Below are 11707 nucleotides of genomic sequence, written 5' to 3'. Positions count from 1 at the left end.
CTTTCAGATTTTTTTATTAAAAGATACAGTAACTGAACCTCTGTGAATAAATTAACGCCTGCGTAGGAGTGTTAATAAACATACAAACTATTTCCACAATATAATAAGATCTAACGTGTACAACAAACGGACTTTGAGTTTTAAATTCTACTGTGTTTGTGAACTGAAAAAATTATTTGCTAGAGCTCTTTTTAAGCCTTTTCTTAAAATTACCGGGGGGATGAAGAGCAACTTCACACTCAGTGCATGGCAGACAACATGGTATATGGTTATTTTTATACTAGGTTTAGTCGGTAACGGTATTGTCATTTTTGTTATCATGAAATCAAAAACTATCCAACGTGATGCACCATTTAATATCTATTTGCTAGCCCTGGCAATCATTGATATGTTGATCTCAATCATATGTGTTCCAACATACGCGCTATCAACGGATGCGTTTTTACATCCATCAGGAGAATATGGTGAAGTACTATGCAAATTAGTAACGGGCTATACCATACCATTCTGGCTTTTAGATGTCTCGGTATTTTTGCTAGTTGCTATAGCAGTTGAAAGACGTAAAGCGATAATCGATTCTTTCTCCACGTTGCAATACCGATCAATAAAGTTAACTTTGTCATATGTGGGAATAGCTTTGTTGATGGGAATTTTAACGCAGGCACCCACTTACTATGGTGCGCATTACGAATCACGTAATGCTACAGTTGGCAACGCATGCAAATATGACTGCGGAAGCACAACCATGGACATACTGCATTACAGTGCTTTCACATTGGAATGTATTGTTCCATCTATAGTGCTCTTTATATGCTTTCGACACATCAAAAAGCATTTGACAAAATTTGAAGGAGAATTACATCATTCTATACCAGATTACTATAAAGCCAAAAATAAAAAATTCATTCCAAATATTGCACATAAAAAGGACACCATAGGAACATTCAAGATAATCGTTATTGTGTTTTTGGTATGTGTCGCCCTGAACGAGATTACTTATGTATTGTTAGAACCCGTATTGAACATTACTAGCCTTCAATGGAACTCAAGTTTGTATCAGGTTACTGTGATGCTACGCTTCTCAAACTCATGTCTTAATCCTATCTTATACAGTTTTCGAAGCAAGTCTTTTCGTAAGAAAGTTCGTGATGTTTTCAACGATATGACGTTGATAAAAATGTTAAAAATACGAAAAGAGAATCAGATTAATATGTATACCAAATTTTCTAATGTAATATAAAAATAACAAAACGAAGATGTGGTAATTTGGAACGCATATATAATCACAGGTTCTGTATACAGTTGACTCCCTCTAATTCAAATCTCTATAATTCGAATCCTTCTATAATTCGAACAAGTGCTCACTCACCGTCAATTTTCCTTAAGAACTCTTATAAAAACTTTCTACAATTCGAATTTCTATAATTCGAAACTTTCTCTAATTCAAACAGTTTTTTAGTTCCCTCATTACGATTCTCTCCCTTATTCGAATTTTAGAGTGTAAACAGGACTTTGACAAATTCGAATTAGGGAGAGACAACTTTAGTTTTGAAAAACATATCGCCTGAACTAGAAGTTAGCACAAAGATACCGTGATTTTGTTTAAACATGGCAGCTTTGTTTTCTATATAAATTTTTCAATTGCTGGCCGAATAATCGTGCTAATTTTTGTGCATTATTAAAGTTTTTTTATTTGCACAAAGCAAGTACGTTCTGTGCAGAATTAACAAAACAATATTGAACTTTACGTTATACCTATTTCAAGTGATAGATTTAAAAACAGCGCATGCAAATTCACTTGTTGCATGGGTTGTTTGTCTACGCGGAAGTTTCACTAAACAACTCGCATAGTTGGGTTGAATGTAGTCCTTGGAGTTAAACATGAGAGGGAAGATTAATTCATTTAAAAATAATCCTTTTACTGTAAAAGTTAATAGCTTTGTTTCGTCCCCAATGATGAAAACGCTGCAATGTTCTACTTTTAGACTGTCTTTCCAATGTACTTAATAAACATAAAAAAATCAGAAGGCAAAATCAAAAACTTTAAAATTTGGCTAGAAAACGGCACATTTAGGTGAAAAAAAAGCTCAATAGAAACTCACAACATAAAAAGCCTCCATTAACAATGATAGTTTGATAAAAGTAGAGCTAGTTGAATTTGGATCACTTAATTCCCCAAAACAATAACTTAAACACTGAAAGGAAAGTGTAGGCAGTAAGGGGAAAATTAATGAAAGCCTGAATTTTAAAAAGTAGATAATCAGCAATCCTTGCAGAGTTCCGAAATAATTGCTCATTTATTATATGTAGGAATATCTACTTATCTCTTTAATAATAGCCGTATTCTATTCAAAAGAACAGCTTTATTTTGGAAAATTCCCTCAGAACCCGATTTTTACAAATTTTGTTTTGGTTGTACGTAGCTTAGTTTCAAAATCACATTTTGCTTTGCAAGTGATGATGTGAGGCTTTCTAAGTCTCCTTTCCATCTTTTTCTCTTTGTCAATTTTTTTCTCTTCTATATACTTTGTACCTACAGGAATATTTTTTCCTGTATATTTTCAAATGTTAAAACGAATAATATATCATCACATTTTCTAGCCATGTATACATCTTAAACAAAACAATTTAAAAAAAATTTGACTACAAACGTTGAATACCGAGGCAGCATCTTGTTGAAGTCAACTATTCTTATATATTCCTATCCTTTTAACGTTTTTATTTGTCTTGTTATATTATTATTATTATTTTTTTATGTTAAAGTTGTGAATATGTAGCTAGCTCTTTTATTAGCTATCTCTGGGCTTAAGAGTAAAAGTAGCAAAATGCAGTTTGGCTAAAAAAATCTTTATCAATAATTCTTATGCTAAGTACCTTTTAATACTGTCATGAAAATTTAAACTAAAATTACTGAGTAGACGTGGTAGCTAGGCTGTTTCCTGTGTTTTTATTTAAACCAAAAGTTGCGATTTAGGTTTTTATGGAAAAGGTATTAAGAATTTTTCCGTGTTTTTTTTCTTTAAACTGGAGTTGTGTTAAAGTTTTTTCAAAAAAGGGTATTACGCCTATACGCATGTGCAACATGGTTTGCCTGTTCTAAATCCTCCGCCCGGTGTTAACAATAAACTTTCCTGTGTTTTTATTTAAGCCGAAGTTGTGATAAAGTTTTTTGGGAAAAAGTAATACATCTTAAAGCTGGGCAACACGGTTTATCTGTGTATACTGAGAAGTCAGCCCGCTATAACGATTAAGTTTTGAATTTTCGCTGGAACTCATTCTGTAAAAGAATTTTTTTTCGCATGATGGGGTAACAACAGGTTGTAAACTGTGGGCTTTTTTTCAGCTAGAGTTGCGAGACAGTTATTTTTTTAAAAAATATGTTACACCCGAAACCTGTAATGGTGGGTCCGCTTCACTCGGTATACCGTACTAAACTGCTTGTGGCTTAACACCGGCGTATTGAGGTGAGCTAGTCTATATCACCATACGTCTGTCTGTCACGTAAAATGGTAACCACAGTAGCGAGACACACAAAATGCGGTAAATAAAGAACGGGTGAACCCGTAGAATTATCTGCGGGCCAACGACTATAATTTAATTTTTTTGAACGTAATAGATACATTTAAACTCACACTAGCTGTTGGTTCAAATTATTGGAAGAACTAAAGATTTTCAAATAGCACAAATATTGCTTGGGTACACCGGGTAGATAGTCACACTTTTTTTATCTAGCTATGAAAAGCTGGACACGCTGTGTGTTTATTGTAGATACAAAATTTTCACAATTATGAGTTAAAATGCTCCATTTATTGCCTATTAAAAGGTGTAACCCTTCTAATGCATTACACCACTGAATTAATTTATGTCTTGTTATCTAATTTATGCGCTCATGAGGATGATGATGAAAGAAATAATACTTATATTTATTTATATTTTAATAAATATGATGTCCAAATGTCAAGAATTAAATACATAAATAAAGACAAATTGGCACCCAGTTTCTCAAGGTAGTTTTTGATTCAGCGCCCCCTTTTATCAGCTTATTCGAGGGGGGCGCTTAATAAGTACTGGGGGCTTAATCGGATCATTACGGTATGGTTAAATCCAGGATGTACTGAAGATAGTGGTAGATATTGAACAGCTCACCACTGTGATATATTATCTCAAGAGTTTCAACACTAATTATAAAGCAATGAACATAAAAAAAGAACAAAAAAGTCTAAACCGAGTATATAGTTTATGTATAACATCCCATAACTTCGGTAAAAACTAAAATATTGGGTATGATATGGTTTCAGATTGGTTTGGTGAAATTGAGCCAAAAATAGTTCTATTATTGTCATACTTTCTAAGTTTCAGAATTTAGCCCCTTTTCAGAGACGCCCAAAAGCCGTTTTTAACAGCATATCAATTTTGATTAAGGTACAGGTTCAGAAAATTTTAAAAACTATTATAACCTCAGAAATGGGTCAGATAAGATCCAACCTAGAATTATGCCAGTAAACGAAAAATTTAGTTCGAATTCGTAGACAACTTTTCAAGTTCTTTCATATGCAATTAACTTTATTTTTCGCGGGAGGTAACCTTTAAAACAGTAATATATATTGAATCGACAAAACAGATCACATGTGGACTTGTCGATTTTAATTTTCAAACCAGCATAATGCTTTTTGATAAAATTTGTGGATTATTTATGTTTTAAACAAAAAAACCTTGTTTTTGTATATCTGTAAGGCGTTTTAAAAACATGTCATTTGGAAAAGTGAAGGCAGAATTTATAAGTAATAGGTGGTTTTTTAGAAATGTTGAGGCCACAAAATGTAAAAGCAAAGCTTTAAAGCCTTTTTCACCCAATATAATATACGAATTTAGTTTCAGTTAACTATTGTTTAAATAAATTTTGTGTAAAAAAAAATAAAAAAGCAACTTTGGGATTCATACAGCAAAATTTTAGTCATCATATAAAAGCAGTAATGCAGACACAGATATAAACTTACAGTAGATGAATATTCTAAAGTTCAGTCAAAATGAATAAAAAATGTAAATGTTAAAATGAAGTTAAATTCCTGCCTACCTACTTTCAGTCAGGCACCTAAAATGACACGTCCATTTGAAAATTATGTAGCTATACTTGCACCTTAGAAAACCAACGAAGTGCTATGGTCAGGTGGGGTAATCATTACCAATTTCCAAGTTTTGCCTACTAGCTACAAGTTTTGCAAACCAAGGCTTGCTAGCCAGTCAATTCAGTAAAATACAGATAACTAAATTGCTTGAATTTCTTCAAGTAAACAGCAGCCTAAATAACATGATGGTATATTTATACATTTAGAAAACAATCAAGGGCAATATGCGAGCAGTTTGTGTGTTGCGTATGAGAGGAATCAAAACAAACTCGCCGCACGTATCTGTTACGTAAATCGCCGAGCTCGCTTAGCTCTGCAAGGTTGTATATAAAACTTTGGCTAATTGAGACTAATCTCATTAAATATTACACACAGAAAAACTGTGTATTGGAGGGTCACGTGACGAGGCTTCCTCCAGGTTCATGTTCGTATCGGCGTCCCGGGGTCAGAAAAGATACAAGACGCCCTGGGGACGAGGTTAAATATCTGCTTAAGTGTTTATTCGTCGCTTAGTTTTGCATAGATATCTGCGCAAGATCTACCACTGTTGTTATCGAGGTTGGTACCAAACAAAGCTTCGCCATAATGTAATCTTATCTCCTGTCTTTTATGAACAGCGTGATTTGGTGCATTGAAAACCACGTATGGAGAGTTGGCGCCGTATCCTGGTATGAAAGAGAAACCATTTCCCTTATCATATTCCATAGAGGGGTAAAGTTTTTTGTTTTGATCATCTGTTATAACAACGCCAATATTTTCCACGGTGAAAGGAGGGCTACCAAAATCACATCCCCACTTTGTTAATGCAATGGCACCGCATGTTACACCGATTCCACCAACATGTACCAATTTTATTCCAGTCATAATTCCATTGTGGGGTATTTCAAATGTCCCAAATTCGCCCGCCTTTGCTCCAAAGCAGACATTGCGTTGTAAAACAATCCATTCACCTAAGAAATATTTTATAAATATTATTGAATGTTTACTGCAGTATTTATATAAACGTAGAATCCTAAGGCTTTCAATGAACATAATTTATTTTTTTGTTTTTAGCTTCTTTGTGTATGCTTTATATTATATTATTTTTTGTTAAATACTTAGCTAACACTAATTTATCCAATTTTAACTACAGTAATTCCTCTTTTTAGCCCCCTTCCTCTATTTTTAATTAGCCCCCCCCCCCCTCACAAAAAAATGAAAAATAAATAAATAAAGTAAAAGTAGTCAAAGAAATTTGATATTATTCGTTGATTTAACGTCATATACAACGATATCCATATGCTGCAGCTTTAAATCAAATTATTATATGCATCGAATATGGTGCTTGTACTGGCTTACTATATCGGCTGCAGAGTGTATCTGACGATGTAAATGATAGCGTGGATCTGTTTGACGTCCCAGAAGAAGAGCGGTGCATGGAAGACGTAGAACTTCTTCTGTTAAATAATGATGATGATAAAACAGATGAAGTTAACATGATGTATTAATGTGAAAAATAGATATTGTGTGTAAAATTCTATTATTTATTTAGCCCCCTCTTCTGAGATTGTTAGTAGATTACTTTTTTTAAAGAAAACATATAATTTTCTTGAAGCATGTACGTCCTATTGCATCAACTTAAACACTTAAGTGCTATACACAGCGTGTATATACCTGTACCAAGAGCCGCAGCCGTCATACAAAACCATGTCTTCTAGCTAGTCTCTTATATTAATACCCGTTTCCGTCTGTTTAAAACGGTCTTTCTTTCAACCGTACAAGTGTACGAGATGGCGAAGTGGAAAAATATGTGGATTTTTTTACAGGCAAACGATTAGCGTACTTAAAAATTTACTTAGTTTGGTCAACTCAAGGAGTTTATTCCATATAATGATCTTTTAAGGCCTTATGTCAGCCGAAATTAGCAGAAAATCCTCCTGATGGTAAACATTCGTGCAGTCCAACTGTTTTTACTATACCTATTAGCAATCCACTAGGATAGCACTATATTTTCAATGCTCACACAATCTCTCCTAGAAAACATCTGGACACAAGACTTCGTTTAGACGTCGAATTTAAATATAGTCTTAACATGTTATATGTTTATATAGTTTATATTCTTGTCTAGTGTGAGTTTGGAGTATCAACCTAACACCGTGCTTTTTTGTTTAAGTGTAGCACTTGGGGAAGGGGGCATATCCGTGAGCTATAAATCCAGAACTACTTATGTGTAAGTGATAAAACTTGGCATACTTGTAGAAAGTGATTTTTTTTGATGACATCATTGGGGTTAGAAATGACGTCACACATGCCTAAAATAGAAGGGTTTTCCCAAATTTTTTAATTCTTAATGGCCTCATTCACTAAATAGCAAAAAGTTGATTTTATTTAAAAAAAAATGAATTTCAATGGTGTCATTGAGATTAAAATTGACGTCATATTTCTACGGAATTTTCTTATCTTAAAAAAAAAAAAAAAAAAATTCTTATCTTAACGATAAAGGTAAAGAAATTCGTTTTTCCAGAAATATTTATTTTTATGACATTGATCTCGGCACATGTTTAGAATATGACATTTATAGACGTTCAAAATAAGAAAATAACATAATGGGATCAGAAATAACGTCATTTCGCTGGATCGATATTTCCTTTAAATCTGGTCTGTATATTATACACATGACTAGTCGATTAGGCCCGTGGAAAAATCCACTTAGGCAGAAAAACAATTGAAAAGTTCTGTCATTTGAATTTTGATGACATCAGCAAATATTTCAGTATATTGAATATGCCTTTTACTAAAAAAAATAATCTGAAAATGCATAAAAAGAAAGTATATAAGTCATAATTTAACAAAAAAGTTCTTAAAATCTAACACAAAATATCAAATGTCAAATCGCATGAAATCCTCCCAACAAAACTTCAGACAAAATATGAAAAACAACGGCGTGCAAGGTGTAAAATCTAGTTAGTAGAAAGTTACAACATTGACAGTCACAACCCAGACAGTTACGACAACAATAATAATAATGTCAGAAATAACACATATCTCAAATATATATGTATACATCTTATTATGTGATTATGTTGAAAACCTTCAATATTTTAATCTGAAATGTCGAAAAGAAAGGCTTGCAACAGTAAACACAGATCTATGAAATAAGTTCTTTAAGCATTTTAAACATTGTCTTTTCCCTAAATGCTTATACAACAATACAACCTGAACAATATCAAAAAGCCAAACTTAAACAAACACAAAACACCTAAAAACAAAAAGTTAAACTTTGAAAAATCATTTATTCGGTTGCATACCATCCTCTCCCGCAAAAATATGCACAAAATGTAAAAATTAACCGGTTAACAAAACAATTTTTTGTCTAATGATCTGTACTGACTTTACCAAACATTTTAACCTGAAATGTCGAAAAAGCAATGAGCAAGGAGTAAATTTCAAATCAACAAAAATCATTATTTTGAAAACATTGTATATATATATGGTCCTTCCTCACAAAAGTTTACAATAAATGTAGAACACAAAGGTTTATGAGGAGCAAATCAAAATATGAACAAAAATCAGTTCAATTGGCATGTTCTATATTGTCTTCAGCCATAAAATCTTCCACAAAATTGATATGAAACCCATCAAATTCAACTCAGAAAAAGCAGTCATTTAAGTGCATACAAAAATACAACTTGTAGAATATCAAATTATTATTTTTAGTATATATATACTTGCATATGGTCCTCCCTCACAACAGTTGAATTTTTGCACTAAATTTGCAACACAAAATACAAATTCTAAATAATTCCTATGGTTTTCCTTTTCCTTTCCTTTCCTTTTCCTTTTAAGTTTAATCAAAATATAAAAGATGAGAGGTGAACGACAAAATCAAAGTTTGCAGAATTTAATTATTTTGGTATATATATGTCTATTGATATATGCCCTTTATAACAATATTTCAATCCAAAATGTGAAAAAGAAAAACAGTTTGCAACAAAATCAGTTATTCTGATGATATTGCATACACTTTTTCTCCACAAAAGTGTAAAAAAAGAATGGTTGTAGGAAATACTTCTGATTCAACAAAAATCAGTATTTGCATCTTGTACTCATTAAATATTACCCAAAATTTCAAAAAACTGTGATTTGGAACGCATCAAATTTATAAATAGAGAGGGATCAGTCATTTCGGTATGTTGCCCGGTAAGAATTTATACAAAATATAAAAAAAAAACAGGTTTTTTCGGTGTTGTACTCCCTCAAAAAAGTTGAAACTTTTCTTAATTGAGACAAAATGCCATAAACAAAAACATTTTAGTCAGAACATCTAGAACAACAAAAATCACTACACTTAAGGTACCAGAATTACTACATGTTAAATAAAAATCGTTTCGTCATATTGCATGTAACCGATGTATATAAGTTTAGTTACACAAAATGTGAAAAATACATTATTTGCATACACAAATTGTGAAAAATACATTATTTGCTTAAAAACAGTCCTTAAACTCTTCTTAAATAATATGTAATACTTTTTTAAAAGTTGTTGTGGCTTGTTAATTTAAGCTTAAAATGTCAATTAAAATAAGTTACAGTCACATTCTTAGCAAAGACCACTAAGATTAGCTTACATGTAAAAAGCAACATAAAACTGAAGCTAACATAAGGTAGCTACAGCAGCTAATAGCTGGTCACTTAAATATAAACTGGAGACTTAGCTAGGTATAAAGAACATGGCTACATATTTATAAATTCCTAGCTACCTAGCTAGTTGTTGTTGGTGTGGTTGATGCTAGCTAACAAACATGTCTCGCATCAATAATATCATCAAAACTTTAAAAAACATAAACAAACCTTTCTATACTTCATTTATATACCATGCCCCTTTTTAAATGCTTTTGTAAAGATTTATTTTGAAGGCAAGAGAAGACAAATGCTTAAAAAGGACAGCCATCTTTTTTGCAAACACAATTTCCGTTACTTTGTGCTAGAACTTCATTTAACAAACCACACAAAACTCGCGGCTTTTCACGACAAAGAAGACATATTTTTTTCGGCAACATCAAAGATTTTTTTCGGCAACATCAAAGGAAAATGACGATATCAACTTTGCCTGTCACTGACAGACGGACACACTCTCCGTATTATTATAAGAGATCTATATATCTCCTTAACAACACCTTAGTAACCTGGTGGTAAAAATACATGTAAAAAATAATTAAATAACCAGTACAAGATGTTACAACACTCACAAAGACATATCAACACTTCTTAAAATTGAAACTATTATTGAAATCAGTTTTTAAAAAAAAAACGTGATGATGCTGTTAAGGGTTTTACAATGCACAGTGTTATCATATATACAATATATACTATTGAAACTAAAAAGTGTAGCTAGTTCTTCAAAGTAATTACCTTTGGAGTGACATCTATATCCTTTCGAATCACAGGTATCCACGCATCTTCCATATCTGCATGGATTTCTTTCTTTACAGACACGACCCAACTAAATTAAAATAAATGCAATAATGTAGTACCATCGTTTATTTACATTTACTGAAATGTTAAACATGAACTTTATATTAAAATATACATGTAAAGTATAGAAAAATATAAAGTTTATTAAAACATGGTAAATTTTCTATTTTTTCTTTCTCATTTTCCTTTGTCCAAATTTATTGATAAATTGTTTGTTTTTTCCTCCCTTATTTTTCTCTATATCACTAATACACGTTGTCTGTTTTTCACACAGACTACAACAACTAACTTTTTAATGGTCTAAAAAATACCCTTTAAGTATTTTATGTTTCCCTAGCATAAAGGCATATTAAGGCAAAGCCAAATATTTATTTATGTGAATTGCTTTATGAATTTCATTGCAGCAAAAGTTACTCACATTTTGTTCATTATTGTTAGTTTCATAATGTATCCATCCAATGGTCTTCTGCAGAACAGTTCCGTTGTCAGCGCTAGTGGAATGGTGTATTCGGCATTTTGAATGATCAAACATGTAGCTGAATGATTTGCACTTTGGATATTGCATGCATGTGATTGAGCAGTGATTAAGATCGATATTCTCAACCAATGAATATGTTGTGTTTGAAAGCAAAACATTTTCATATACTGCATCAAAGAGACCATAAAGTTTGTTGCAAGCATACAATCGTAGGATGTCTCCTTTAACCGTAGACGCTTTGCAAAAAAATATGGCCATAAGATTCCATAAGAACAGCATTGTATCTTTATTTTCCTGTTTGTTTCTTTTCCTTTTTAGCTATTTTGAATTTAGCGTACAGTGCTGCTAACGTTTGTGTTTAAACTAAAATCTATTTTTAATAAAAAATTACAATTGGTGTTTTTCACTAAATTCTAAAGAGATTATTGATGATTTTAAATTTTTTATTCCAATTGGATCTGCTATTTACAAAGTTTACATTGCCATGGTCGATACCAGCAAAACACTGTAAATTTTAAAAATGGTGAATAAGCCCTATGCAAATGTACATATTAAAAAAAAAAATCATTTATGTAAAGAAAAGACGAAATACGTGAATGTCGTACTTCTAGCCAAAAAATAAAACATACGGTTACATTTATAGCAACTT

General features: G+C 32.0%; 2 protein-coding genes across 3 annotated transcripts; one reads left to right on the top strand and one right to left on the bottom strand.

The window, feature by feature from the left end:
- The first annotated feature begins 114 nt into the window (after positions 1-114).
- LOC130656302 (apelin receptor B-like) lies at positions 115-1397 on the top strand. 2 transcript variants are annotated; one of them, XM_057459136.1, is made up of 2 exons: positions 115-261; positions 372-1397. In XM_057459136.1, the coding sequence occupies exon 2, from the start codon at positions 389-391 to the stop codon at positions 1238-1240; it is 852 nt and encodes a 283-aa protein (XP_057315119.1). In that variant the 5' UTR covers positions 115-261; positions 372-388; the 3' UTR covers positions 1241-1397. The 2 variants fall into 2 exon arrangements, with proteins under 2 accessions (XP_057315119.1, XP_057315118.1); XM_057459135.1 differs by having other exon boundaries at positions 117-1387.
- Positions 1398-3148: 1751 nt separating this feature from the next.
- LOC130657067 (uncharacterized) lies at positions 3149-11692 on the bottom strand. Its single transcript, XM_057460033.1, has 3 exons — positions 10999-11692; positions 10518-10608; positions 3149-6076 (listed from the first exon to the last, which is right to left on the bottom strand). Exons 1-3 carry the CDS (start codon positions 11335-11337, stop codon positions 5625-5627), a joined length of 882 nt encoding a protein of 293 aa, XP_057316016.1. The 5' UTR covers positions 11338-11692; the 3' UTR covers positions 3149-5624.
- Positions 11693-11707: the final 15 nt, after the last annotated feature.

The sequence above is a fragment of the Hydractinia symbiolongicarpus genome, chromosome 9, assembly GCF_029227915.1.
Source record: "Hydractinia symbiolongicarpus strain clone_291-10 chromosome 9, HSymV2.1, whole genome shotgun sequence".
Taxonomy (NCBI): domain Eukaryota; kingdom Metazoa; phylum Cnidaria; class Hydrozoa; order Anthoathecata; family Hydractiniidae; genus Hydractinia; species Hydractinia symbiolongicarpus.
Note: the sequence above shows the minus strand (reverse complement) of the source record. Positions and strands in the feature narration are given on the sequence as shown.

What these genes read in the sequence shown, in the direction of transcription:
- LOC130656302 (XM_057459135.1), top strand. Translation starts at nt 221, where the DNA reads ATGAAGAGCAACTTCACACTCAGTGCATGGCAGACAACATGGTATATG.
- LOC130657067 (XM_057460033.1), bottom strand. Translation starts at nt 11,337, where the DNA reads ATGCTGTTCTTATGGAATCTTATGGCCATATTTTTTTGCAAAGCGTCT. An exon ending in CTAACAATAATGAACAAAAT is followed by an intron (nt 10,609 to 10,998) that starts GTGAGTAACTTT and finishes ATTTTAATTTAG; the next exon opens with TTGGGTCGTGTCTGTAAAGA. An exon ending in ATATAGATGTCACTCCAAAG is followed by an intron (nt 6,077 to 10,517) that starts GTAATTACTTTG and finishes AATATTTCTTAG; the next exon opens with GTGAATGGATTGTTTTACAA.